The sequence below is a fragment of the Purpureocillium lilacinum genome (genome assembly GCF_023168085.1).
Source record: "Purpureocillium lilacinum CBS 284.36 DNA, scaffold_1, whole genome shotgun sequence".
Lineage (NCBI taxonomy): Eukaryota > Fungi > Ascomycota > Sordariomycetes > Hypocreales > Ophiocordycipitaceae > Purpureocillium > Purpureocillium lilacinum.
In genome coordinates this window covers 4,173,069-4,200,883 of record NW_027072111.1, presented here as the reverse complement: position 1 = coordinate 4,200,883, position 27,815 = coordinate 4,173,069, and the positions used below count along the sequence as shown (strand labels likewise).

The window sequence follows — 27,815 nt, the reverse complement described above, 5'->3', positions numbered from 1 at the left end:
TGTCTCCCTCTCTCCCTGCTTCGCTGTTGCCCCACCGATCGGATCGCGACTCTGCCCGGGCGTGATCGCAACGTCATTTCTTCTCGCCGTCGTCTGCCTCCGTCCCTCGACCGCAGCGCCCCCCACCGACAGCGGCATCGCACATCATGGACACCAACATGGAGGACGTCGGAAGGGCACCCGCCGACGTGTCGCCCGTCCAGAACGAGCCCGCCTCGATCCCCACACTCGACGGTTGGATCGAGAGCTTGATGAACTGCAAACAGCTGGCCGAGGCCGACGTCCAGAGACTCTGCGATAAGGTGAGCATCCCCCCTTCCTGCAACTGCATCGAGCTTCGAGGCGGCGGTTTGCCCCCCGGTAGACACGACTGTCGTTTAGTCGCCCTCGCCTGGGCTGGCTTTACCGTCCGTCTCTGTCCACGACGCGCTCCATTCTCTGCGTCGTCGACCGCTCGCGTGATCGAGTGAGGGGTTGGGCACCCGTGCTGACTTGCCATTGAATAGGCGCGAGAGGTTCTGCAGGAGGAGTCCAATGTGCAGCCCGTGGTACGTGACACCCCTCTTTCGATGAAATGGCCTGACGCGACTGACTTGATGCCCCTGCAGAAATGCCCCGTCACCGTCTGCGGCGACATCCACGGCCAGTTCCACGATCTGATGGAGCTCTTCAAGATTGGTGGCCCCAACCCAGACACCAACTACCTCTTCATGGGTACGTGACTTCCCTCGCAACAATCCTCGGCGTGGCCGACGCTGACGTTCCCCAGGCGACTACGTTGACAGAGGCTACTACTCGGTCGAGACGGTCACCCTCCTCGTCGCCCTCAAGATCCGATACCCCCAACGCATCACCATCCTCCGAGGAAACCACGAGTCCCGGCAAATCACGCAGGTCTACGGCTTCTACGACGAGTGCCTGCGCAAGTACGGAAACGCCAACGTGTGGAAATATTTCACTGACCTCTTCGACTACCTCCCACTCACCGCCCTCATCGACAACCAGATCTTCTGTCTGCACGGCGGCCTGTCGCCCAGCATCGACACGCTCGACAACATCCGCGCCCTTGACCGCATCCAAGAGGTCCCCCACGAGGGCCCCATGTGCGACCTGCTGTGGTCCGACCCCGATGACCGCTGCGGCTGGGGCATCTCTCCCCGTGGTGCGGGCTACACGTTCGGCCAGGACATCTCGGAGGCCTTCAACCACAACAACGGTCTGACGCTGATTGCCAGGGCGCATCAACTTGTGATGGAGGGCTACAACTGGTCCCAGGATCGCAATGTGGTGACCATCTTCTCTGGTACGTCTATGCCATCCGTTCGTGTGCGACTACTGCTAACTGATGAAAGCCCCCAACTACTGCTACCGATGCGGCAACCAGGCTGCCATCATGGAGATTGACGAGCACCTGAAATACACCTTGTGAGTTCTGCCCTCGGACTTCAACCAACGAACAAAAACGCTAACAAGGCACAGCCTGCAATTTGACCCCTGCCCGAGAGCGGGCGAACCCATGGTCTCCAGACGTATGTTCAGGTCCCTCGTAACATAGGTGGCACGAAGCTAACTCGCCATAGGGACGCCGGATTACTTCCTCTAATCGTGCATGACCTTTCACCTTCACACAAAGCTCGAGGCACATGCTGCAACAGCACGGCGTGGGAGACGGCTCCAAAACTGTGTACGACTAATCTTGACACCAGTACAGAGGACACAGGAAACAACAGTTGCGAGTCTACGTGCGTTGTGTGCGGGGACATGGGGTGGTTGAGCAATATGGGATGGGGTCTAGAGGGGGCGGGCGGTTTCCCGGCTTTGGCGACGCATGACATAGAATCTGCGAGGCAGGAACACAAGAAAAAAAATGTTGCGAATAATGGATCCGGTGCGAGTTATCGTGATGATGTTCCTGTGTCGCTATTCGTGGCGAGTGAATCGCAGTGATACTTTTAATCAGGGGTGCAGGTGCGGTATCGACGCTCACACGCTTGGGATGACCACTGTGCTTGAGTTTGTGACTTTCGCTATTACGGCTAAATACAACGGAGAAGCGTTTGTGCAGTTTCAGTACCGCTATCGCTATCATCTGCCTTGGACAAAGAGAAAACCGCCAGAGCTCTCCCGGACGCCATGCCCGCCTAGTCTATAGTGGTGCCGCTCTTTTCAGGCGACATGTGTCATGATGGTCATACATATTACCCTCCTGAATCAACGGGATATTTTTCCTGCGTTGAGTAGGAGATTTGTCCGATCTCACGAGGAGATTCCCTTTTCCATCTCAGCCTGGGCCCGCGACTCCCAGTCCCGCTCGCGGTGCTGCTCTCGCCGCTGCTGCTCCTCGGTGCTGGCGCGGAAGCCCTCCTCGACGACGGCGTCCTTGTCGTCGTCCGGGACAGCGCCGCCGTCCCCGTTGCCGCCGCGCGTGTAGTCGCCAGGCTTGCAGCTCCCGTTGGGGACCCAGAAGCGGCGGTCGAAGCGGGACAGGGCGTAGGTGAAGACGACGATGAGCTCGATGGTGTAGTTGAAGCAGTAGTAGGCGGCCTTGTGGTGGAACCAGGCGGGGTGGTCGGCGGGCCGCTTGATGTAGGCGACGCCGGCGCGGAAGCCAGCCCCGAGGGCGAGCAGCGTGGCGGTGAAGAGGACGAGGATGACCTTGGTGCGCATGCTGCCTGTGCCGAAGGGCTCGATGGGCTGCGAGCGCGGGAGGAGGACGGCGAGCGCGACGATGGGGATGGGCAGGAAGGCGAGGGTGGCGAGGAACGTGACGGCGAAGAGCTGCACGTCGCGGATCTTGGTGAGCTTGGACACGTCGAGGGTGTAGAAGCTGTAGACGCCCGCGGTGATGACCATGATGAGGCACGCCACGACCGCGGCGTACAGGCCGCGAAAGCCGAAGCGCAGGGGCTGGCTCCACCCCAGACGGGGCTGGTACGCGCGGAGGAGGCGCTGCGCGAAGATGAGGTTGACGATGAAGAGGAGGAGGACGCCCGCGTTGGTGAGGATGTTGGCGGCGATGGCGACGGAGACGTCGCGCGGGTAGCACGCCCAGACGATGCGCATGACGTTGGCGCTGATGCGCGCCATGGAGAAGCCGAAGACGACGGCCGAGAGCACGAACTTGTGCCCGCGCCGCCGGTTCATCTGGAAGATGGTCATGTTGAGCGCGGCGGAGACGGCGAAGAGGAAGAGCAGCACGGCCGAGATGGGCACGTCGACGGCCTTGGTGGGCTGGCCGCCGAGGCCGGCGCCCTGCGGAGGATAGGGGGGGCCCTGAGACGTAATGTTAGACGATGGTGTATTCTGAGTGACGGCACACATGCTGCTTGGGTGCCTTTGGGTTAAAGGTTACGAACCGCCTTCTTCAGCTGCTCAAGCTGGCCGCCCTGGCCGCTTGGCGGAGAGTTGGTTGACATGGTGTTGTAGATTCGCGGCTCCCCAGCCGTTGGGCGACAAGAGTGTTGTCGTGGCGATGTTGGCTACGCCCGTGTCTGTATATCTGCGAAGACGACGCCACAATGGTATCTCGACGGTGCAGTGCCGTTATGGTGGCTTGTTGTTGACGTCGACGATGGGTAGATAGCACGCTGATGGAAGCTCGGTTTGCAAGACTCGCTGCCAAGTGCCAGACACACAAATAAAAAGGGACGAAAGACAGCCGCCTCACTAATAAATATATATCCCACACGCCGCCGGCGCCGCGAGCATGCATTAATTTTTGCCCTTAGCTTCCTCCCGCCCTCGGGGCGCACGCCCTGCGCGTGGTCTCTCTCCCCCATGGCGTTCTCTCGCCCGGCGTGCAACTGGTAGGTAGCTCGCAGCTCAAGTCCACCACGGACGGCGGTCGGGGCTCGCGCAGTCGTGAGATCCGGGGGTGTGGGCCCGCCACCCATTGTTAGCGGGAAACAGGTGGGAGTGGGAGAGCTGACTGGGGGCTAGGGGGCCTCGTGGTCGGGCGCTAGGAAGGAAGGCGGGACCGCGTCAGGATCTATCTCGGGCTCTTGAAGCACCCGTCTCGTTGATGAATGGGTCTCCCAGCTGAAGTGGTAAGGTTGTTGTCTTTGACGAACCTTGGAAGCGTCGAAGATGCGATGCGTGTGTTGCATCAGCGTGGGTGAAACGCCCGAGGCGGCGCCGGACCGCGGCGGGCAGCTCATCGTTTCAACGGGTTGCTGCGCCGGCGGGTGACGCAGAGGACATCATCATCATCATCATCATCGGCCTCAGCCCTGGTCCACGATCCAATCCAGTCGCCGAGTGTCGACAAAGACTCTACCGCTTGTGGCGCCAGCAGAGCTAGGAGAGCTTTTCAGCGGGCACCCGGTAGGTACGTCGTGCGTGTGTGGCGTCCATGACGGGTTCCCGCTTCCCACGGCGACGGGGTGGGATGGGGCGCGATGCTAAAACACAGATTGACAGAGGTCACCCAGACCAAAACCGACACAAAAGGGAAAGGATCAGGTCGGTGGTCGGAGGTCGGAGCTTGCGGTGGGCGCGAGCGCCGGCGCCTGGGGGGACTCGAAGCGCCGACATTGGCTAGCCTGGGTTCTCGGTGTGGGGCTTTGTCCGTTCCCCTTGGCTCCTCCCTGGGGTTACGCTCCGACTTCATGCGAGCGGGAGTGAGAAGGAGCGCAGGGAAGGCGCGGGCTGGGTTGCGCCTCTCCTGCGACCGTGAATTTTGCACACACGCGCGAAAAACCAGCTGCGTTCATAAGACCGGACTCTCGGACTCGGGAGAATTAAGTCCACGGATGCGCCTCGAGGCTTTGTCAGATGGTGATGCACACGCGCGCGGCAACCTCGTCACCGGATCGATGTTGTGTGAGCGAAGTACTTCGTATCGAGTGAGAGACGACACGACGGGCCCGTCCACGACTTCTCGAATTCACGCTCCCTTGACGGCAGTTAGGATGTTGGTTGTGACGAGATGGGAGACTACTCCATGTTTATTGCACATATTGTCTACGAATCCAACAAAGGAGATCAAAAAATCACGGCCTGCGAATCGACCAAGAACCCTAGCGCCGTCCCAATCCCCGGTCAACACCTCAACTCCAAAACTCCTGTCCCTACTCCGCCCAAGATTAGACACTGTCCTTATCTGACCCGTATCCCTCAGTACATTGTGGCCTCAGGGCCTTGAAACACACTGACGGGTCGATTTCCAGATGCCTTCTTGGACTGAACCGCCAGTTGCCAGCTCGAGATGGGTTCGGCGTCAGCTATGACAGGTCACTGACCTGTGAAAACAGGGACCGCTTCCACCGCGATATGTCCGCCTGCCCTCACGCCTGCCCGGTGACAACCTCCTCATCCGTGTACCTGGCCTTGTTGTCGGCCAGCCGGCTTCCGTCCACCTTGCCCCGGGGCACCCAGTGGAGCTCGAGGCGCACTCCCCGCCCCTTCAGGCTCCACGCCAGGTTCAAGATATCCCGGGTAGCCTCGATGACCTCCTCCGCCTCCATGGACATGGTGAGGAACAAAGGCCCCTGCATGCGGCAGAGGCGCCGCAGCACCGGGGTAGAGTCCGAGAAGACTCTCACCAGCGAGGGGGCTTGTCGTGCCGCCGAGGTCGCCTCCCCGACCTCCTCGAGTGCCGTCTGGAGTGCCGACCGGATGGCCAGTGTCTCCAGGTGCTCCTTCTTCTTCCCCTCCGTCCGGACCACGTTGTACTTCCACTTGCCGCCGTCTACGCCCCGGTAGGAGACGGCGTACCCGGCCGGTCGCAGCCGGTAGCCCTCTGCGCAGACGTCGGTCCAGAAGGCGAGCGGGTCCGCGGCCCGTCTGCTGTTGCTGTTGCTTTGCGCGAACGGGACGGCGTCGAGCGACCGCTGGACCGTCACGGTCCCGCAGAACTCCGACTGGCGGATCGTCGCCGCGTCCAAGTCGAGGGCCTTGCGCCATCTCGAGACGCCGCGGAAGGCATTTCTTCGCCGAAGGGGGCTCGTCACCTTCCACGACTTGAGCCACCCGTCGGAGGAGGAGTTGCTCTCTTCTCCCGACCCCTCTGCCTCGTTTTGCTGCTGCTGCTGTTGTTGCCCCTGCTGCCCCTTGGCTGAGGCGGCCATGGAGCCGACCGCCGTGTCGGAGTCGCGGCTCGAGGTGTGCTCAACCTCGTAGTCGACGTACTGGCCCGCCGCGGCCTGGTCGTGGACGCGCTGGGCGTCCATCATCAACTCCAGGAGCTCGTTGTCGACTCTGTCGGCCATCGTGTCGGCATGTGTCTGGGTGATGGACAGATGCAATGGCAGGGTCCGATAGTGGAGAGTGTCGTAGTAGAAGAGAGGGAGTGGATGCTCCAGTGGTTGAACATGAACGATTCACAGTAAAAACTCCCCCTTCTCTTATAGTCCCAAAGTCTAAAGAGAATATTCGAACGTTTTCCTCCCACTTGTTGTAGGCTTGTCATAGTATGATAGTAGTATGAAGCGTGTTGTTGTATCAACAGGCTTTTAAGTGCCGTCCACGGTAAGCCATCACTAGCACACACTCTCCCAGCACCATGGCTTCGGCAAGCTCCATGGAGGCGCACTGCCATCAACTACGAGTACATCGTCCGCTTCGAGTTAATCAGGCACCAGACGCCACCGGCAGTCACATGGAGTCGTATACACGTAGGGCGGACGGGCAGATACCACCCCTGGATCGGATCGGACGAGCGTGGCCATCGACGTTCCAACGCAGCAATGCGGGAGCTCGTACTGACAATGATGGGATTCGTGACGTTGACGTTGGCGGGGGCCGGTCCGGGACGGGCATTTCGTGGGTGCCTGGCCGTGGCCCCCGTCGGGTGGTTGTCAGAGGGCCTCCGGATGGATGCCTGGTACGGGCTGAAGTCTAAGTGCACTGGATTGGTACCTGACAGATTCGGCGCCACGCTTGGTCGCCCGGCGCAGAGCTTATACACGATGACTTCAGAATTACCTGGCTTCACGTCATCATGCCGGGAATTTTCTGTATCATCAACTGGGTGTAAGGACTTGCGAGCAAGCAACTGGGCAGGATGGTGACACGATGAAGTATCGAGCACAATCCGAGTCTGCAACTCAGAGTGCATGAATCACCAAACTTCCTTTCAATGACAGTCCATTCGTAAATGGCTTCAACCCATTGACGCCTCGAAGCACGTGCGATCCGATATGCGCCCATCGAGTCCGGGCAGTTCAGGGTAGGCTCGTATATGCATCAACCGGATTTTGGGAATGTGCTGCGACGCTCCCCCATTGGCAAACCTGCGCTGGTGAATTGGCAGTGGAACTCACTGGCTACGTAGGCTGCAGTCGGCAGGATCCGATGACATCAAACAAAAAAGCACAGGGAGAAGAAAAAAGCAGGGCTGGGGTCACGATGGCACGCTCTCCCCAAGATGGTGTTGGGCGATTGTGTCAGAGCCCACCCACTTTTGATCCCAGAAAAGCAAGCTCGCACGCCACCGTCGACAGTCCGGGGGCGGGAGCGCGCGACGACTGCTCTTTTCGCGTGCAGACCGAAATGGCTGCTTGAAACGAGCACAGCACGAGCTACTCCCGTAGGTAACTTTCATACTCTGCAGGGAAACAGCCCCGATCGTGTGGACGGGACGGCCGCCACGTCTGGAACCGCGTCGCGTAAACTAGCGAGATGGCCGACAATTCCCGCGTGCCCGGCGCCTGAGACACCAAGCAGGGCAGTGCCGCCGGCAGTTGTCTCGTCGAAAAGGGCGGCTCATCAGAGCCAACCGCGTGCGAGACGATACAAGTCACGACGCAGCGCGCGCGCGCTCTCGTGTTCATTCATCTACCGGGGGGAACGCGAGTCGAGACCAGAGAAGCTGATGTCGGCCCCTGGGTGGATCGGCGCAGAGGGTTTGCTGCAGTACGAAGTAATACTGTCTGTCCCTGTTGGACTCACTCGGGGGGAGGTGCGACGCGGTCTGGGTGCGCCGCCCAGGGTGCTCGTACGACGGTCCCGAATGTTCGTGTAAGCCGCGGGAAAAGCAAGCATTCAAGCAAGCAAGAAACCATGCATGCTGCCGGGGACCACGACGTCTGCGCCCCACGGCAATCCGCGGGCAGGGGGAGCGTGATTGTTTGGGCTGATCAAACGGGCGCGGCAAGGTTCTCGTGCGTTGGGGATGTGCGCGTAGAACGGGGGAGAAGGGCGCGGTGAGCGTTTTGTTCTCTTGTTGCTATATTTTGTGTCGAAAGTGAGGCAAAGACAATGGCAATGGCGTTTTGCGTCGAGTTTAGAGCTTCAAGGGCGGACGGCGGTTGGAATGCGGGAAGGAAGGACCGGGCCTAGCCCCACGTGGTGGACATTGGGCAGGAGGAGACGAACCGGCTCTTGCCTGAACACCACAGGTACGTATTGCGACAGTGAGAAGTCGTTTCGGTTTTGTACGAAACGACAATCCCCGGACGGACGAGCCTTTGCGCTCTTGGCCGCCCGCCCACTCCCGCAATGCAAATCATCATCGTCGCCTCTGCCAATTGATCGCCGGCCCGTTGCCCGCCGCTACGGACCACCACTCACTTGCACTTGCACCAGGCCCCCCGACCGCGCCACGAGCAGTAAGATTGCGCTCCCACCGAAACGTCCCAATCGAAACAGGCCGACCCTTGTGCGAGCCTGTCCCAAACGCAAACGCCTATTGCGCGCCGCGCCGGAGCCCCCACCCCTTGCTGGGGCCCCAAGATTGCACGGCCCCGCAGGCGCCGCCAGACAAGCTTGGTGAGGTACCTCGCCCATCTCGCATCACCAGCCGGGCTTCCTGCGGGAGCCGTTAGTGCAACGTCCAAGCGTCAGGTCACCCAGCGAGCCGTCTTGAGCGCAGTCGGTACACGGCACGGCTTCGCTGCGGTACCACCTGGTTCCTGGCTCGCGAGGTACCGGTAAGAAAAGATTCATCACCAACTGCCAGGCCCCCCCCGGCTGTCGACGCCGCGCCGCAGTTGGATGTCCATTCTGCCGGACCCCCGGTGGTGGGAAATCATAGCAAGCTCGAGGCGCACAGCAGCGAGATTGCGCCAGTGCCAGCTGGACGTGACGAGACGAGACGACCTGCAAGGCACCGCCGACCTGCAGCGACAGCTCCCCCTGCTGGTCTTGTCCCGACCTGGGACGGTGGCCGCGCTGTTTTACCGCCAACGTCGCTCGCTCCCCACCACCTCGGCGAGGTTCGAGCACCTCCGGGAAAGGTACCTCGTACCTGGAGCTGCGCGGTGCCAAGGTGAGGAGCTGGGAGCGGGAGGTACAGAAGGGGTACCGTCTGGGCCCTGGCGGCTCGCACCACACCGCTGCCAAAACCTGGGAACGTGGTCCCAGCCCGGTGGGTAGCCCAAGGTACCAGCAGGCCCTGGCTCCCCCTTGTGCCTGTCCTTGTACTCGGTACCAAGTCATGCACTGCGCGCACTGCACCTTGAATGCTGCGACAACGACGACGGGCCGGACTCACACCACACCCTCCCGTCTGTCCTCGCATCTTTCCACCCTCTCTCCTTCTCGTCGCCTCTCCCGTCCCAAGCCCAAGACTGCCGTGTCTCCGTGCGCGCAGCCCTCGCGTTCGTCCGCCCCTCGCTCTCCACCCAGCGCACTCTCTTCCCTTTTTCCCCATTCCCTTCTTGTTTCGGCCCTACGCATCTACGAGCAGGCACCGCCGCTGCCCGTTTGCGCTGCTAACGGCTGCTTGCCCGTCTCGCCTGGACGCGGTCTGCCGGGTCGTCTCCTCGACTTCGCATCCTCCTACGCCGACGGACCACGCACCAGCTACGACGCATCCACTCACTCATTACTTTGCCTGATTGATCCCTAGCATTCCGGACCTACGTCTCTGTTCTTTCTCTTCGGCACGTTCCCTTTCTTGTCTTCTCGGCCTCGGCGAATCCTCAGGAGTTACCGCGGAGCTCTCGGCCACACCGACCTCGACGGCAATTGCGTCAATTTCACCGCCCTTGTCGACTCGTGTGCAGTTCTTCGTGACCTGACATAAGTTTGCGAAGTTTCTGGCCCGACGTGCCTGCGTTAATTCGCCGTCGACGACACCGCCGACAGCGTGACGGGAGCGACACGTCCGCCACGACTGCCGCTGCCCACTCGACGTTTGTCGCCGGCTTCCTTCTCCACCAGCCCGCCGATACCCGCCTGCAGCGCCGCTGTTTGCTGGACTGCACTTGACCTCAGGTCGTGCCCCGTCTGCTGTGCCTCATCTTCGCCTTCCGCTCAGCCACTGCTACCTCGTCAACCGCGCGTGGTGCCGCCAAGGCCGTGGGTCAGGCTTTGCCTCACGCGATTCGACCTCTGACTTTTTGGTCACCACGTTTAATCCGCCTCAGCATCGCTCTGTAAACACCGACTTAGAAAGCTGTCCAACTGCGCCGATCACGCCCTGCATGGACATTTGAACACCGCAGTCGTACACGCCGACGTTCGAGCATCCATCAACAGCCACAGGACACAGGACACACCGCGTGTTGGTCCGAGCTTGTTGTTCCCGCCTGTCCACTTCGCCGCCCATCACGCCAGCCACGATGCGGCCTCACACTCTCAGCGACGCTTCGCAGCGGCGGCATCAGTCTGGCGTTCTAAAACGAACCACACGTTGCGGCAGAACACAATCGTCAACGATGAGGCGTGCCGCGTGGGCTGTTCTGGCTGCCGGCTCCAGTCTAGCAGCTGCACAGTCCAACGGTAATTGCGTCTCTCTCAGCGGCTCCAAGGCTTGCCCCGCGTTTGCGTCTGCGTCCGTTTCCAAAAACGCGGCTTTAATAAAGACCTAGTGAGAAGAGACCGCCATTTCTCCGCGTCCTGTCGCTTTGCTTACCATTGCCCCAGCCCCTTTCTGCAATTCGTCTCCGATAGTGCCTCATTCGACTATCAGTTGACAACTTACGTGAAAACATCTTATGTGAAAGACAAGTAAGCATGCCTTTGAGGCGCGGCTTGGGATCGTTGTTGACGCATATCAGATATCAGAATGTCCTCGGCTGCAGCGGCATCAATTTCACAGACACGAGCGGCATGTATGCGCGCTACACGACGACGGTGCTGTGCAACACTCTTGTTCAGCAGTCCAGCGGCGAGTGCGGCCTCTCCAAGGATGCATCACGCCCAGTCTGTGCCGATACGTGTGCCGACTTTGCCCAAAGCGAGGCCTTCATCACGGCAGACAAGGACCTCTGCTCAACACCAGGTGCTGACCTGACCAAGCTCATCAGAGCCGACTTCACCGTCTGCTCCCTTCCCGAAGGCTCACTGCAGGGTAAATGCATTTCGGGTTTCGAGAACGAGCCGGAAAACTGCGGCTTTGGCAACAGCACCGTAGGCCTCTGCTCGTACTGCAAAGCCGGAGGCATTAACTCGACCGACACGTGCTGCTACAACGCCGATGCCGAGAAGCGTTGCGAAGGCGTGAAGCTACCGACCATCACGGCGACCATGACTTTCAGCACACCGACTACCACTTCGACGCCCACCTCCACAACATCGCCTGCTGGCGATGGCGGCAGCAGCCATGACAAGAGCAGTGGTCTCAGCGGTGGCGCCATTGCTGGAATAGTTGTGGGATCTCTGGCCGGGGTTGCCCTTATTGCTGTCCTCTTGCTCTTCTGCATACGGAGACTGAGGAGGCGAGATGGAAGCCAATCGGGCAGTATCTTCAACCAGCCATCGCCAGCTAGGAAAGGACCCTCCATGTCCCAGATGCGACAGAGCCCACCGGAGGGATACGAGGTGCTCCCAGGCGGGCGCGTCGCTCGCATGTCGGCCTTGGAGGGACACTCAAGTGGCTCCCCGACACACCACAGCCGCAATGGGACGTCGACTGCGGCTGCGGCTGCTGGTTTCATGGCCGGACGAGGCAAGGGCGGAGACACGCAGTCCTCGTCGGACGAGTACGGAGAGAGCCCTGAATCTGAGCCTCGTGGCGTCCTTCGACCGCCGCCTGCGTCACGGAGACAAGGTTCCCTGTCAAGCGGATCGCTTCTCGCGAGCGACCCTCAGTCGCCCGGCAGCGGTGGCGACTACTCTTCGCCGCTGGGTGTTGCCAGCCAAAATTCAGAGCAGCTACCCTTCTTCAAGGACTACTACTCTCAGGACGATATTCACCCTGCCGACAAGGTGTCCGTCCTGTGGGCGTACCAGCCACGAGCTCCCGATGAGTTCGCCCTCGAACGTGGAGACATGCTCAAAGTTGTGGGTATCTGGGACGACGGCTGGGCCACGGGCGTCATGCTGGACGAGCGAGCAGACGAGTGGGAGGTTCGGCGACAGACGCAACGAGACAGTGGCGTTTCCAACACGTCTGAGCCGCGCGACAGCTCCCCGGCTGCCACACACGGCGAGATGAAGGCGTTCCCGCTGGTCTGCGTGTGCCTACCCGAGCACTGGAGGAAGACGATCGAAGGAGATGGATCGACTGATACGAACGGGAGTGGCATTGCAAACGCCCCGCCAAATGTCTGATGAGTTGGCCGTGCTTTCCAACGATGAGCATGCTCTTGAATACGGCCTCATGACGGCGCTTCGCAACTTGGCATTGGCTACGGCGTTTTGGTCAACCGACTCAGTCTTTGTTTGCGCGACAGATTCTCCCGATTTGGGCAAGATACATATCGCATCATGCCCCCTAATGTGTACTCGCGGCACGTCGACGAACGCGAGCAGCTTGTGACGAGTTAAGGTTGACGGTCAGCCACGACTGGAGCGCGTCCTCTTGCTCACGGCGCAGCGTGCCCGACGCCTCCCTCATTCCCCGGACGCTGTACATACGTACTCTACATTCGACATCACATCACGACGAAAAAGCAAGCGCATAATGACCACGCCACGCTTTGCCGCGAGACGAAAGCCTAGCCCGGTTGCCCGCGCGAGCAAATTTGACGAGATGAACGAAGTGCGCGTTTAATTGTTTTGTCAGTATACCCGGCCGTTTGGCGGTTTCGACTTGATTTCCGATTCTCGAGCGTGCTGTCTCTTTTTTTCTTCAAATACCCGTGACTCTGATCACAGGAGGCTTGACTGGAGAGGATGAATGAGGGGTGGTACTGCTGTTTGTGGCGAAGAGTGGCAAAAAGGGGTCCCGACGACATAATCGACCTGCAGAAAGAGTTGTCCCTGAGACTGGGGTTGTCAAAGCGGCGGCGTCATGGGGACTCTGGGGGTCGGGAGGGAGGCTGCCGTGACATTCGATATCATCTTCTCTGCCCTAGAGGCCGAACCTAAACATTGACATACCTGTGGAGGAGCACCTCCCGATTTACTTAGCTAGTTTAGATAGCAATGGATGCGTCCCTGGAGAGTTGAGCGTGCCAACGTGCCTGTGCGTAGTATGGAGAGACGGCAATGGGGAGCTGGAGTGATGTCGTGTAATTTGAGCGACGTTTACTCGCGTCCGCAGTCAATGGTGGAGCCCTGACGGCCACGGCCACGGCAAGGGAGAGTGGAAAGGGCCTCACCGACGGTTCCCCACCGCGGGGTTGTTTGACCGCCGAGAACCCCTCCAAACGCGCTCCGTCAAACGACACACCCACTCACTCCCCAACACCACCTACCTAACGTGCGAAGTATATCTTGCACACCCGTCGGCCCCTCTGCTTCCTCCCCTTTCCCTTGACACGGGCCAATTGACTTGTTCTTCTCGCGCGCGCGCGCTGCTGCTGCCTCCGAGAGCGGACAGAAAGTTGCGCCGTCGCACGCACACACGCCTAGTGGAAAGAAAGAAAGAAAGAAAGGAAGAAGGAAAGAAGGGAAGACGCAAGACGCGATGGCGGCGGACCGGAGCCTTAATGAGCGCGCGGAGGGGCTGGTGCCGAGGTTTGAGCTCGAGAGGGTGCTTAATCAAGGTGCGTTGCGTTGCTTTCATTGCGTTTGGGATATATCCTCGTATCCTCCTTGCCTCCCTCACTCTCACTTACCCACTGCGCACTCACCCTCTCCTCTCTCTCACAAATCACCACTTTCCCTCCCATCCCACCTTCCCCCCGTCCCCCTTCCCACCCCCCGTATGAGCGCGTCCACCCCTCCAAGTCCCGTATCTACTGCCACACACACAGCGAAGCTGGTGTATCTCGCCCGTCCGCTGCTGACCAGCTCACCAAAACCGGAAACAGACCAGGCCGGCCGCCGGACCAGCATGTACGGCACCATCGACGGCCAGCCCGCCCTGCTGGTCCTCGAGCGCGCGCCCTTCCCCGCCTCCGAGGCGTACCTGGGCCGCCTGCCGCGCAGCCTCGCGCGGCTGCGCAACCTGGGTGCCAACGACGTCTACAGCTGGAGCATGGCGCGGACGGGCAGCCCGGACCACGATGGTGACAACAAGAGCGGCAGCAACAACGGCGGCGACGACTTCTTCGCGGACCTCAAGATCAACCTGATATACCCGTGCACCGAGACGCACGTCAAAAAGTACAGCAAGCAGGGCGTGCGCTTCGTCACCGAGACGCCCGACATCTACAGCAAGCAGATCCGGCCGTACATGCAGGCCAAGCGCGAGCAGGGTCGGCTCAACTGGGTGTTTAACATTATAGAGGGCAGGACCGAGGTCGACGACGTTATTTACAGGACAAAGCTGGGCGAGGCCGGCGACGAGGGCTTCCTGCTCCTGCCCGACCTCAACTGGGACCGCAGCACCCTCGATGCGCTGCACTTGCTGGCGCTTGTCGAGCGGCGCGACATCTGGTCCCTGCGCGACCTCAGGAAGAAACACATCCCGTGGCTCGAGCACATGCGCGCCAAGCTTGTCTCGGCCACGACGTCGACGTACCCGACCGTGGAACCGGACCAGCTCAAGCTGTACGTGCACTACCAACCGACCTACTACCACTTCCACATCCATATTGTGCACGTGGCACTCGAGGCGGGAGCCACGCAGGCTACGGGCAAGGCCGTCGGTCTCGACAGCATCATCGAGACCCTCAAGGCCATGGCGGGGGGCGACGAGGCGGGTATGGACGGCCTGTCCATGACCTACACGCTAGGAGAGGCGAGCGAACTGTGGAAAGACGTGTTTGAGCCCATCAAGAAGTGCGGGCAAGCTTCTCAATAGCGATAATGAGGTCGTTGACGCCGGGGCCGTTGGGGCAGTCGACCCACTCGCCGCCGTCGCGAACGCAGTAGACTTCGTTGTTGAGCCTGATGGTGCAGCTCACCGTGACCTCAGCCTGGCTATGTCAGATCAAACAACTCCCTGGTGATGTCTCTTGGTGATGTCTCCTTACCTCGGCAGTGCGCTCGACGCTCGTGCGCAGCAGCTCCAGGCCGTGTGCGCCGTCGTCGCGCGTGGCACACTCGTTGAGAGACTGGAAGTCGATGGCGTGCTCGAGAGCGCAGTCTTCGATGAGAGCACGCTCAGGAATGTGCTTGTAGTCCTTAGTCAGGCACATGATGAAGCCCAGGTTGATCTTGGGGTCCGGGTACAGCTCGCGGGCGCAGAGCTCGATGATGTTGCCGAGGCACTCGGAGGGGCCGTGTTTGCATTCGACTCCATCGTTGGCCGTCGGGCTGGGACCCTGGGTTAGCCGGTACACGACTGGAAAGGAGGGAGCGCGGTCTCTTCTTACGTTCCGATGTAGTTCAGCTTGAAGTCGACCTTGTCGTGAACGCGTTGCATCGCAGGGAGTATGAGTTGCCTGAGGGCATCCTGCAGGCTCTGTCAGTCCAAGCTAGACCGCGGGGGAGACGATGCAAAGCCGGGATTGGAAGCCACCTACCCTCGTGTCCGGACACTTGCTTATGATGTGCGCCTCTAGAGGGACCAGCCCCTTCGCCTTGGTGACGCCAGAGACTGGGCTAGTAGCCACGCCGTGCCGGCTCAGATGCGGCGCTCCGTTCCAGACGTGGTAGAGGACGCCGGAAAGAACAACAAGAGACAAGACCATGCGGAGGGCATGGCGGAAGCGGCCTGGCATTGCGGCGCCGCGGGGGTCCGGGCAGGGCTCTGTCTGGCTGGCGCTGCGACTCCTCTTCTCATCCATGGTGGTGGAGGGCGTTGATGATGGTGGCTCGTACCGTACGGCAGGCAGGGTGGACGACGTGGTGCCGCAGCCCCTGCACGTGTTTCGGGCGGTCGGTCGGTCGATGGTCGAGAGGCGATGGACGGCGGCGCAGGAGGCGGACCGTTTGGGGTGCGCGGCAGAGGAGAATGCTACCTACCGCAAGCAGCAGGTGGCGGCGGGCGAGTGCGAGGGTCGTGTTTCGAAGCTGCTCGTGTCTGCGTGTCGGGTGACGATGATCTGCCGCTACGGTCCGGGTCCGTGACAGGGCCGGCAGATGTCGAGTCGATGGGCGGGCGGGGATGGCAAATGCAGTCGCAAGTGGGTAACGGTATTATCGCGATGGATGTCGATGGCGCAATGTGGTTAATGCTGGCGATGATGATGCGGAGTCGACATCGGGAGCTGTGGAGGGGGCTAACAGCCGCGGTGCATTTTGGCGGCACGGGGAATGGAGACTGGGCGCCCCTCTCAGCCTGAGGTTGGAGCTTGGGCTGCAGCAGCCAGTCGGGGCCTCTTGAGCCGCACCTGCGCTTTGGCCGACGCCCAGCCGGCCAAATCAAATGCCTTGTTGATTGGGTTGCTCTGGAAGTTGCGAGTCGCTGCGGAGGCTGCTTGTCTCTGGACAAAGCACAGACGTAAGAGCCATTATGCCATGGCACGCGCTTCCTGGTTCTCACGCAACATTGCAACATGCACCTGCACCCCTCGGGCAATGCACAGACTGAGAGGAGGCATGAGTACAATACAACTGACCGGAATATTCCGGTGTCGCTCCATTGTCCCAGACATCCAGCGTGGCCGACACGTCGAGATGCGTGACGGCGGCTTACACGGCTTCCCACCGTAATCAAAGAGAGTTCGGGGCGGCTTTAGATGCCGGAGCAAAGACTACTGCTCAGTGCTGACGGGAGATGTCCTGGACATGCGGTCCATATTATGCTCGTCTTCTTGCGTGGAAGAGTGCTACCGTGCCAGTGTGCCATTACGAGTCAAGTTGTGAAGCGAACAGATGGCCGTCGCGTGGCGAGTCCGTAGTCGGAAGATGTTTGTTTGCCATGGGGTGAGCTGCATGATAGATAGACAGGTTGCTAGGATCACCTTGGGGCGCTGCCCCGCATATTTGACGGCCCTACTTCGTGCGAGGGCGCTCCTTCTGCCTTGCTTGTCCTCGTGCGCATGGATGGCAGCGCTGATGAATCTGCCGTCGGGAGAGTTGTTCCGCGTCGTCTTATACGAGCTCCCGCCCGGGATCTCCAACCCCCCTTCTGACCAAGGTTGCATCCACCCAGAAGGGCAGTGGCAGCCGCCGCGTCGACCGCGCTGGGGCTAAAGAGGATGGTCTTTTGCTGGTGGGAGATGGTGGTGGTGCCTCTGGCGCTGCTCGGTTCGGCGTGTTGAGAGCTGTTGCGAGCTGTCGAGGGAGGCGGGCTGTCCATGGCCGGCCAACGCGACAGCAACCTCGGGTCCCTGCAAGCGGAATGGGACAAACCGCCGGATTCGAGACTCGGACCCTGACCCTGAACAGCAGCAAGTCATTCATGCCTAGACGAACCGGGGATCCGTGCACATGGCATCTGCATCGGAGACGACGGGAATAGAGCACCTACAGGGCCGGGAACCTTGGAATCTGATGCAGGCGACCCGAGAGAGTGAGCATGGAAAGACGGGGGATGCGCATTTGGGGCAGCAAATCGCGGTTCCACCCCCACCTTGGCCTGCCCACATGGACGCCTTCCCGCTCTCGCTCCCACGTTGCATCGACCCTTCCTTGCCAAGCTGCCTCCCACCAGAGCTCCTTCCTGCCCTGCGCGCCGTGTGTGATTGGGCCGCGCAGCCTGGAAGCAGCCCCCGACTCGCTGAGCATGGAAGTCTGCCTCATCACCAGGGGGGCCTTTGTGTTTTTTTGGGGCCCGTCGAGCGCCGTTTAGCCTGCCCATGCCCGCCCACCATTCCCTGGCTGCAGGACGCTGGGCTGGGGCCTAGGTATAGGGGGGGGGATCGAGGACGGGACCGCAAGTCGGCCGGCGGGTGAGCAGCCAGCGAACCGTAGTGGGACGGCCGGCGGGCTCACAAGTCCCCTGATGCCTGCCCTGTCCAGGCGTCGTGTGTCCAGCGTCCAGTCCCAGTGCAGCGTGGCCTGTCCACGTCCGGCCTGCCCCTGCCCTCTTTGCCCTGCTGCAGGTGGTATGGAAGCTCCAACAGGTACTCGCCGCTGGTGCTACTGGTGCTGGGGCTGCTGCTAAAATAACACTGGAACGGACGGACGCCCCCCCCGTCCATGCTTCGGGAACCTACAGGCGGCCGGCCCACCCACCTACCTCAGGCTTCGGTGCCGCAAGGCCCGCGTGCGAGGCGCAGCCCTGGAGCCCTGGAGCCCTGGAGCCCCCCGGGAGCTGAGGGCTGCCCGCGTCCTCCAATCCCGTCCCACCGGGCGCAACCTCCCACCCCACCATCGATCGTCTTCCCACGCATCGGTCCATGTCATGGAAGCTTCCGCGTTTCTGCATCCCCGACCGCGCGCACCTCGTGCCTGACACTGACGGGACGGCGTGCATATAAGCACCAGGCCGCATCCGCATCCACATCGACATCCTCCCCGACCCCTCGCGACATCCCGGCGCGCCCATGGAATGATACCACTACTGCCGCAGCAACCGCCAGGACTTGGACTCGGACTCGGGACCCCCGCCATCGCCTAAAGCTGTTGTTGGTCGACGGCCTTGACTCCGTGGGGAAGACAGATAGCGCTGCACCACCATGACGGCATCGTCGTCGGACGAGGGTCCGGCCGCCCTCAACAACTTCCTCCGGCCCTTCCACGTCGACGTGGACACGTGCCATGCCCTTTCTCAGCGCTTCGTCGACAACTTTGCCCATCTCGCCGCCGAGTCGCAGGAGCAGTTTCTCCCCACGCCTATTTCGCAATCGATCCTGCGGCCCATCGCAGACCATGGCCAAGGACGGTAAGCAGTGACCGGCGTTACCCCTATTGTCATTTCCGTAGATGAAGCTTGTTGCTGACCCATCCCTGCAGACATCTCGCAATCGACATGTAAGCGGTGGCCTTATCAGTCCCTCATCTTATGTGCCGGATGAATTAGTCCCCTCTGAACCCTTTCATGCTGACATCTTAACAGTGGCGGAACCAACTTGAGGGTAGGTTTTGTTGAGCTACTCGCGGCAAAGCAGTCTCAAGACGGAGTCAACGGTGTCAAGGTCAACGGAGACAGCAATGGCCACTCCAACGGCCACGCCAATGGCCGGACAAACGGCCAGACCAACGGCAATCAGCACCAGGAGGGCGAGCCGTCCGGCCGCATACGGCGCCATCTAGAGAAATCGTGGCCCATTTCAAACCACCTGAAGAACGACAACGCCGACAGCTTGTTCCTCTGGATCGGCAAGTGCATTGCCGAGGTCGTAGCGCAAGGGCGCCAGGCGTTCGACATTCCCAGCGACGAGCCGTTACCGCTCGGCGTGACCTTTAGTTTCCCAACCGACCAGCACTCCTTGTCTGAGGCGACAATAACCTCCATGGGCAAGGGTTTTGCCATACCCCCGGACGTCGAGCTGGGCGCGCGGCTTCAGCATGGCTATAACAAGTTCAAGACCGAGGACCTGCCGCCAATACGTGTCGCCGCCATCGCCAACGACTCCGTGTCCACGCTGGTCTCCTTCATCTTCAACTTTGACGGCGCGGCGCACCGTCGAGCCACCATGGGCCTGATCCTCGGCACCGGGAGCAACGCCACCGTTCCACTGAGGTTGAACAGCCTCCATCCGAACAAGCAGCAGCAAAAGGTTAGCGTATTGCCTGGAGAGAAGGCCGAGGACGTCAAGATTGCCGTCAACACAGAGTGGAGCATCAACGGCACAGCGCCTCCCATGCGAGAAATGGGGTTGATTACCCGCTGGGACGACGCTCTCAGCGCTCAGAACGAGAGGCCCGGGTTCCAGCCGCTCGAATACATGACGGCAGGGAGGTATCTGGGTGAGCTGGGGCGGATGATGATGCTGAGCTACCTGACGGAGACGCTGGGCTTGCCTGCTGAAACGCTCCCGTCGATGCTTCTCGAACGACACAGCTTGACGACGACATTTCTCAGCCACTTTAAGCCCCTGGAGCCTGCGGCGCTCGTGTCGAAGCTCAAGGAGGAGTTTCCGGAGCCGGTGGGATTTGCGTGGACCGAGAGTTTCGCGGAAGCCTTGTACCACATTGCAAAGGCTATCGAGCTGCGGGCTGCGGGCATAATAGCGGCCGCCATAATCGCTCTACTGACGGTGGCTGAGGAGCTTCCCGCACACGGGTCTGCCTTGGAGGACTCGACAGTTACCGAGCTAGGCGTCGGCTACACGGGCGGCTGTATTGTTCACTTCCAAGACTACCTGGCGGACTGCCAGCAGTTTGTGGACGCGCTGATGAGGAAACGATTTGGAGACAAGACGCCTTTGCGAGTGGCGCTGAGCCCATGCCATGATGGAGGGATAACAGGAGCCGGCATCCTGGTGGCCGCAGCCATGTCGAGTAAAAAACTGGAGACATGAGGCTGAGGCTGAAGCCGAGCGACGAGGAGCAGGAGACGTGCGGGCAACGTCGATGCAGCGGGTGTCACGGGCCGGGCTGCTTCCTGTTGTCCAACCTCGGACGTACGACGGAGGCGGGGTCAACGTTGAGGGCCACGGCGGGACGCGCCTGGTGGATTGGATTGGATTGAATTGGATTGGGACGACCTAGGTCTACCCGTGGTGTCGGGTCTGGCATGATGTAGAGCAGCCTTGTTTTGCAGGATAACGAACCTATGGCGCAGATGGCGACATCTTATGCGGCTTTTTGGCCTGCTGTGATCGGAGGTGGCCGGCACTTTACTGTGCGGCTCCTTGATGGCGAATGTGCTTGTCAACTAATTCTTCGTCTTGTAGGCAAGCCGACACTGGCATGAGGAATAAGACGACTCTCACCGCCGGCGAAAAGAAGTTTAAAATCGTGGAGTGACCGGACCGCCGTAGCAGCATGAACGCTGCGCTGCGCCTCTCTACAAGAAGGGTCCTCCGAGACACGCAGGCCGATGACGGGGGGACCGGGTCGGTCGCAGTGGGACTACTGCGGGCGGGTGGATCAGGCAATGTGCAGGTGGTCGACAGACAGACAGACAGACAGACAGTAGCGAGCAGACTTATCGACGGGGAGCACGTCGCTCCGGGGGTCGGGACGCACATCGGCGGCGGCGGCGCGGGTCGTCGTGCACCGGTGAGCTCGTTATAGTTTGTGTGTGGTGGTTGTGGTTGGCAACGGCGGTGGCGGTGCTTCCTTCGCTCCTTCCTCGTGTAACTCCCGTTCTCGGGATGCCTTCTCCCCGTGAAAGCAGCCCAACGACACCCTCCAGTCCCCTGCGCACACGCGCTCTCTCACCCTCCCTTCCGCTGCCTCTCTTGGAACAACGAGGGGGAGAAGCAACGACGACTTCCTCCGACGCGGGAGCATGCCTGTTACGACTACTACTACTACCACTACTAAGTCGAGAGGCGGCAACGGGCCCACGACGCGGGGGGATTCCGAAACGGACGACGACGTCTTGTCGAGAAGCATGGGGTTTGGGCGCCGTTCGCACGCCGCGGCCGCCGCAGGGTCGGGCAGCGAGGGCCGTGAAGAGGTGGACGGCGATGCGCTGGGCCAGCTGTCGCGGTCGCTGCCCACGTCGGGGCCGGTGCTGGAGCCGGAGCCGTGTGATGTCGTTGCCGTTTTGCGGCCGGTCGCGTCGGGCCAGTCTGGGCGGGACAGCAGCGAGGGAGATCAAAGCACGCTGGGTGGTGGTGGTGGTTTTGATATAGACGAGGAGGATCACGATGAGATGGACCGTGAAGAACGGCATACCGAGACGTCGCCGCTTCTGCCGCCCAGGGACAGCTCCCTCTCTCCGGAGCCGACACTCAGCAAGAACCACGTAAACGGCCACGATAACGACACCACCAACGACAGTGACGAAGGTCCGCCACCGCCATACCTCAACGGCGTCTCACCCGGCCGCTTCTGGTTCATCTTCTCGCAGCTGCTCCTCTCGCAATTCATCGGCTGCTTCGACGGCACCATCATGGCGTCGTCGCACCCCGTCATCACGTCCTACTTCGGGGCCGCCAACTCGGCGTCGTGGCTGTCGACGGCCTTTCTGCTCACCTCGACGGCCTTCCAGCCGCTGCTGGGCCGCCTGTCCGACGCCGTGGGCCGCAAGCCGCTCTTCCTCGGGTGCAACGCCGTGTTTGCACTGGCGACGGCGTGGTGTGCGGCGGCGGGCAGCATCGAGAGCTTTATCGTGGGGAGGGCGCTGTGTGGGTTGGGGGCTGGGGGGGCGATGACATTGGGGAGTATCATCACGAGTGATTTGGTGCCGATAGAGTGCGTTTTTGTTCTGTTCTACTCTGTTTGTTTGTTTGTCGCCAGAGCCATGCCTGCTGCCCCTTCGTATCACCACCCCCTATCCCCCCCCTTCCTCGCCCCTTCTCTCATCCAGTCCTTCTGGTCCAACCCCTTTCCCGTGACAACTACTTCAACACATACGTCCCCAACCGCACAGCAACATCTGCTAATGGCATGAGTGTACAGACGCCGCGGCGCGTACCAGTCCTTCATCAACGTCACCTTCGGCGTCGGCTCCGCGCTGGGCTCCGCGCTCGGCGGCGCCATGGCCGAGGCGCTCGGCTGGCGGTGGGAGTTTGGCGTGCAGATCCCGCCGCTGCTCCTCTGCATCGGCGTCTCGGCCGTGGCGATCCCGGCGGACCTGGGCGTCGTCGAGTGCGGGCGCGAGCGCAAGGGCGTGTGGGCGGCGCTGCGCGAGTTTGACGCCCGCGGGTCGCTGCTCCTGACGGGGGCGATATCGTTTCTCATCTTGGGCCTGGTGAGTGCCGTTGGAACCCTTGCCTCTGGGAAGATGGAAGGACGGCTGTATGAGCATCTCGGAGCCGTCTCTCGTGCCTCTATCGCTCTATTCTTGTCCCTGAAGTTCGTACCATGGATGTAGATGCTGACGCTGTTTGGGAAATAGAACCTCGGAGGCAACGTCCTTGCGTGTAAGTCCATCTACCTCCCTACCAAGTTCCCCGCCTTGTCTCTCCATGCCTTTGTCCTGTCGTACTCACCGGCTCCATCATGACGCTCTACTGACACCTCACAGGGTCGCACCCCTTCGTCGTCGCGTCCCTCACCGTCTTCGCCATCTGCTTCCCCGTCTTCCTGCTCGTCGAGGCGCGCGTCCGGCGGCCCATCATGCCCCTGCGCCTGATCCGCCACGCGCCGCGCTCCAACCTCATCTTTTCCAACTTTCTCGCCGCCATGATTTCCAACTCCATCTTCTTCAACATGTAAGCCTTGGCTCCCCATCTCTTGTATTGTTACCCCTTTGTTGTTGCTCGTCATGATGGTTTAACTGCGTCGCCAGGAGTGCCTGGTTTTCTGTGCGTGATGCCTTTTGAGTGTGAATAGGGGCGAACGGCTAACTGTGCGTACTTTGTAGACCCCTCTACTTCCAGGCCGTCCTCCTCACCAGCGCCACCTCGTCCGGCCTGCGCCTCGTCCTCCCCTCGCTCATCTCCTCCGTCGCCGGCGCCAGCACCGGCTTCGCCATCACCTGGACGCGGCGCCTCAAGTGGCCGCTGACGCTCGGCGCCGCCCTGCAGGTCGCCGGCACCGCGTGCCTGTGCCTCCTCCGCCGCGACCTCTCCGCTGCCACGTATCTGCTCGTCCTCGTCCCCTCGTCGCTCGGCCAGGGCTTCCAGTTCCCCGGCACCTTCCTCGCCATCCTCGCGTGCTCGTCGCAGGCCGAGCAGGCCGTCGTCACCAGCACCCTCATCCTGTGGCGCAGCCTCGGCATGGTCCTCGGCGTGTCGGCGAGCAGCCTCGTCGTGCAGAATGCGCTCGTGCATTACCTCGGTGTGAATGTCCGGGGCCCGCAGAGGGAGAGCGTGATTGCCCGCGTCAGGGCGTCTGTCGAGGCTATTGCCCAGCTCGAGGAGCCGTACCGGGAGCAGGTCGTTCGCAGCTACGACGAGGCTCTGAGGCTCACGTTCGTCTGCTGCATCGGTCTGGCTGTTGTCAACTACCTGCTCATTGTGCCCGCCAAGCTGCCCCGACTTGCGTTCAGGAAACATGCAAAGTAACGTGCGTGTTGACTATGCCAGGTCTTGACGGAGCGTGCATATGTAGTAGCATGGTTCGGATGGCCAACGGTTGTGTGCCCCTATGGTTGACATTCGTCTCGCGGATGCGCAAGTCCTGAGCATTCTTGCTCCGTTCCCGCCAATATAAAGTACACGCATAATTAGAGCCGCCAGATCTCTCATGAACAGGCAAGGCAAGCTCACGGCTGATCTGATCCAGAAACCAATTTAGTGATGGCCTTTGACATTGCCCGCCCGTAGCGCCTCCAATGCATACCCAACCTTCCTAAACTTCACCTGCTCGTGTCCCGAGCATGGTTGCTTCATTCCCCGCTAAATAGTACACGCATGACTGGGGGAGCCGCCTGGTCCCATGAACAGGCAAGGCAAGCTCGCCGCTGATAATCCCCGCAAACCAGCTTAGTGATGGCCGTTGACGCTGCGCGCCCGCAGCGCCTCCAACTCATCCCGAACCTTCCTAAACTCCTCCTGCGCCTCTCTCTCGCGCCGGCTGACGAAGCCCACCTCTTCCCTGAGGGCCGCGAGCCGCCTGTCGATGGCCACGTCTTCCGAGATGGCGAGCGTGTTGAACGCGCCGAGGGCGTTGCGCGCCTTGTCGAGCGCGTCCGAGGCGCCGTTGAGCTTGTCCGTGAGCATCTTTTGCCGCTTCATGTACCCGCCGAGGTGGAGGCCGAGCTTCTTTTCCAGCTTGGCACCTTGCTCGGCCGAGGCCATGATGGTGTCTTGTACAGCCTGAAACATCGTTAGCAAAGATGATCGTAGGAAAACGGACGACGGTATTGGGGGCTTACATCAAAGCCGGCGCGCATCGCGGCCTCCTGCTCCGCTGGGTCTTCACTGTAGCACCCGAGGCCAAGCAGTGTCGAATCCTTTGCCCGACTCTCAAAATATGTCTGGATCTTCTCCCGGCTGGGGAGCGACTTCGTCTCAGATAAGATGAGCAGACGGGCATTGGCGAGCGCCTCATCGTCGATGTGGTCCATCGTCGGCGCTGAGCCGTTCATCTTGGATCCGGGTAGCGGGTACTTGGCCGCATCGTTGGCCATGAGGGCTGCCATTTCCTTGGCGATGAGGGCTTCGGCCGGATCAGACTCCTGCTCGGCCCGCTTCAGCAGACTGTTCACGTCGACGGTGGTCGGCCGGGGGAGGTTGCGCTGCATGACCTGAGTCCTGCGCCTGCGCTCAAGCTCTTCCTCAGCGGCCTTGCGCTCGCGCTCCCTCCGGTCTCGCTCAGCAGCGTCCTCCTGCCGAGCCTCCTCCGTCATGGCCGCCTCCTGTTGCTCGTCCGGAATTTCAAACTCCCACTCGGTATCCTTTGGTTTCGGGAGCGAGGCAAGCCCTGCTCGGAGCTCGTTGCGGCCGGCCAGTTCCCGCATCCTTATGTCCTTCGGGGTGGCCGACACCATGGACATGCCGTCCTCCCTGTTCAGCGCAAACGTGTCGCGCGGCGTCCGCATAGGCGTCTGTCCCGGCCGGCCCGGCGTGGCACCAACGCCGCCTGCTCTCAGAGGTGTTGCCATCGGGTTCGGCGTCGCCGCCGTTTGTTTTCTCGGCGCGATGCCGTCAAAGCCGGTGGAGGCTGCTCCTTCGTGTAGCGGCGTGTTCTCGCCACCCAGGAGCGCCGACTTGGTCTCGTTGAGGGCCCTTATATTCCGAATCTCGTTGGCGATGTGATCTTCTTGCGCGGGTGCTTTCGGTGTCCGGATCGGGGCGCTGCTATTGACCGTCGAATAGTCGTTGACAAAGCCCCTTGTTGCGTCATTATCGCTCTCTCTCGCCATGGTGTTGGCCGCTTCTCCCATCTTGCCCATCTTGACAATGTCCTCCAACTCTCCCTCGCTGATCTGCGGGGCGGGCAAGTTCAGAGCTCGGCGCTTGCTGTTTTGCTCGGCCTCGCGCAGTTTCTGCATCTGACCGGCCTTTATGGCAGCCTTCTGGGACTCTGACATGCCGTCCTTTTCGTTCTTCCTCCGCTTGCGGTCGTTGTCTTCGTCGCCGTCGCCCTTTCGCTTTGTCGCCAGCTGTTGCTTCCGGGGATCAAACGCCTGGCGCTGGAGCTCGTTGCGGGTCAACTCATCGGACGTGTCGTAGAATCCGGGGGCGGCCTTCTTCTCGAAGGGGATGTCGGCGTTGTAGTCCATCTCGCCCTTCTTGCGCGTCGTGACCTTGATGTTGATGCCGGCGGTCTTGAGCTCTCGCCGCTTCTGCAGCGAGGCCAAGCGGCGCGACTCTTCTTGCTGACGCTCTCGCGCTTTTCTCTTGGCCTTCTTTCCCTGGGTATTGGCCAAGCGGGCACGAGCCTCGCTCAGCATTTCCTTCTCATCCTCGTCGAGGTCGACCGTGTCGGGGCGGGCGGGCTTCGTCTCGGGGTCCGGGTCCAGCTCGCCGGGTCGCAGCCTCCTCACGTCATCGGCGCTTGGAGCTTGCGTCTCTCCGCCCTCGGGCCCGGTGAGGCCAAAGCCGGAGGATTCGCGGGCTTCGGCTTCGTCGAGGAGCTTCTGGTAGCGCTCGAGGCACTGGTTGGCGGTGCGGCCGACAATGGGGGCGATCGTGCGCCATTGCGTGGGCATAATCTTGGCGAGATGGAGCAGCTTCTCATCCTCCTCCTTGCTCCATTCGATCTTCTTGATGCTGGGGTCGAGCCATTCGTTCCAGCGGGCCTTGCACTGCTTGGGCGTCTTGCGGGCCAGCAGCGAGGACACGCGCGCCCACTGGTTGAGGCCATACTTGGAGACGGAGGCCTTGAGGATCTCGTCCTCGATGTTGGTCCACACTCCTCCCTTGACGACAGGCATGATGGCGGCTGGCGGGCGCGGGCGCGACGAGGGCGAGGACGGGTCGGGGCAGGTGGGCAGTGCGCGGCTGCCGTGACGTCTGGCGAGAGAAACGCGACAATGGAAAATGTCCAGCGAGGCTGAAATTGGAGGACTGCTGAGTCATGCATGCTGTGGCGTTTTGGATAGGTAGCCACTGCTGTGGCGCGTGCTGGGGGACGACGGGCTGAGGTGCTGCTGCAGCAATCACGCTAGTGGATCCGCCACCCCCACAGGCACGGCCTTCAGTGAGTTCTGCTGCTCCCTTGAAGCCCGGAGCTCAACCCGCCGCCAAAAGCATAAGCCGGCACCTTATTATGTAGGTACGGAGCTTTCGCGCTGCTGCTGGTGATAGCACCCGTGCAGCTATCGCGCCAGGCTATTCACGAAAAGCATCTCAGAACTCTTCCCCCTAAAGCCACCTAGGCATGAAAATGTCACAATCTTGAGGTGCCTCGTACAAGTTGTGATACTGAGCCACAGCTCTCATGCATAAGCCATGCCTCCAGTCAGCAGGCAGTCTGTGTTGCCACAGCGCGAAGCTGATTCGAGCCGACACCTGCAGAGCACCGGATGTAGGTACGCCGCGACAACCCAATGAAGACGACATCTCGCTTTTCGCTCTTATCATGCATGCCAGGTACGTGCGACGCGGCCATGCATCGAGCCAGCCATTTCGAGGCAACACGACCACACCTGCGGAGGTCCAGGGACGGTTTCCAGCCACAGCCAGTGACGACATGCATTCACTCACTCACACTCATGCACTCACTCACTCACTCACTCGTCGTCAAAAGCCGACGTCGTCGTCCTCGTTTTCCCCGCATTCAAGCACCAATATCTTGACAATCAGCTCCCATTTCCG

At 61.0% G+C, this 27,815-nt stretch overlaps 9 protein-coding genes across 9 annotated transcripts; 5 read left to right on the top strand and 4 right to left on the bottom strand.

The window, feature by feature from the left end:
• Window positions 1-146: 146 nt before the first annotated feature.
• Window positions 147-1,603, top strand: PLICBS_000971 (protein phosphatase type 2A; the record flags this gene model as incomplete). The annotated part of the gene is made up of 7 exons (XM_018317966.1): window positions 147-302; window positions 507-548; window positions 609-714; window positions 770-1,303; window positions 1,353-1,425; window positions 1,480-1,529; window positions 1,581-1,603. The coding sequence occupies 7 exons, from the start codon at window positions 147-149 to the stop codon at window positions 1,601-1,603; spliced, it is 984 nt and encodes a 327-aa protein (XP_018183491.1).
• A 653-nt stretch (window positions 1,604-2,256) lies between these two features.
• On the bottom strand, window positions 2,257-3,416 carry PLICBS_000970 (uncharacterized protein; the record flags this gene model as incomplete). Its single annotated transcript, XM_018317967.2, has 2 exons — window positions 2,257-3,273; window positions 3,357-3,416. The coding sequence occupies 2 exons, from the start codon at window positions 3,414-3,416 to the stop codon at window positions 2,257-2,259; spliced, it is 1,077 nt and encodes a 358-aa protein (XP_018183492.1).
• A 1,869-nt stretch (window positions 3,417-5,285) lies between these two features.
• Window positions 5,286-6,209, bottom strand: PLICBS_000969 (uncharacterized protein; the record flags this gene model as incomplete). Its single annotated transcript, XM_018317969.2, has 1 exon — window positions 5,286-6,209. One exon carries the CDS (start codon window positions 6,207-6,209, stop codon window positions 5,286-5,288), a length of 924 nt encoding a protein of 307 aa, XP_018183494.2.
• Window positions 6,210-10,601: 4,392 nt separating this feature from the next.
• On the top strand, window positions 10,602-12,438 carry PLICBS_000968 (uncharacterized protein; the record flags this gene model as incomplete). Its single annotated transcript, XM_018317970.2, has 3 exons — window positions 10,602-10,753; window positions 10,810-10,893; window positions 10,944-12,438. 3 exons carry the CDS (start codon window positions 10,602-10,604, stop codon window positions 12,436-12,438), a joined length of 1,731 nt encoding a protein of 576 aa, XP_018183495.1.
• Window positions 12,439-13,738: 1,300 nt separating this feature from the next.
• Window positions 13,739-15,019, top strand: PLICBS_000967 (uncharacterized protein; the record flags this gene model as incomplete). Its single annotated transcript, XM_018317971.1, has 2 exons — window positions 13,739-13,817; window positions 14,085-15,019. 2 exons carry the CDS (start codon window positions 13,739-13,741, stop codon window positions 15,017-15,019), a joined length of 1,014 nt encoding a protein of 337 aa, XP_018183496.1.
• A 110-nt stretch (window positions 15,020-15,129) lies between these two features.
• Window positions 15,130-15,947, bottom strand: PLICBS_000966 (uncharacterized protein; the record flags this gene model as incomplete). Its single annotated transcript, XM_018317972.2, has 4 exons — window positions 15,130-15,138; window positions 15,192-15,474; window positions 15,534-15,613; window positions 15,684-15,947. The coding sequence occupies 4 exons, from the start codon at window positions 15,945-15,947 to the stop codon at window positions 15,130-15,132; spliced, it is 636 nt and encodes a 211-aa protein (XP_018183497.2).
• Window positions 15,948-18,725: 2,778 nt separating this feature from the next.
• On the top strand, window positions 18,726-20,513 carry PLICBS_000965 (uncharacterized protein; the record flags this gene model as incomplete). The annotated part of the gene is made up of 3 exons (XM_018317973.2): window positions 18,726-18,931; window positions 19,003-19,020; window positions 19,106-20,513. The coding sequence occupies 3 exons, from the start codon at window positions 18,726-18,728 to the stop codon at window positions 20,511-20,513; spliced, it is 1,632 nt and encodes a 543-aa protein (XP_018183498.1).
• Window positions 20,514-21,553: 1,040 nt separating this feature from the next.
• On the top strand, window positions 21,554-24,116 carry PLICBS_000964 (uncharacterized protein; the record flags this gene model as incomplete). Its single annotated transcript, XM_065599691.1, has 5 exons — window positions 21,554-22,244; window positions 22,560-22,858; window positions 23,006-23,030; window positions 23,135-23,321; window positions 23,474-24,116. 5 exons carry the CDS (start codon window positions 21,554-21,556, stop codon window positions 24,114-24,116), a joined length of 1,845 nt encoding a protein of 614 aa, XP_065455763.1.
• Window positions 24,117-24,536: 420 nt separating this feature from the next.
• On the bottom strand, window positions 24,537-26,932 carry PLICBS_000963 (pre-mRNA-splicing factor cef1; the record flags this gene model as incomplete). The annotated part of the gene is made up of 2 exons (XM_018317975.2): window positions 24,537-24,869; window positions 24,929-26,932. The coding sequence occupies 2 exons, from the start codon at window positions 26,930-26,932 to the stop codon at window positions 24,537-24,539; spliced, it is 2,337 nt and encodes a 778-aa protein (XP_018183500.2).
• Between the last annotated feature and the right edge of the window lie 883 nt (window positions 26,933-27,815).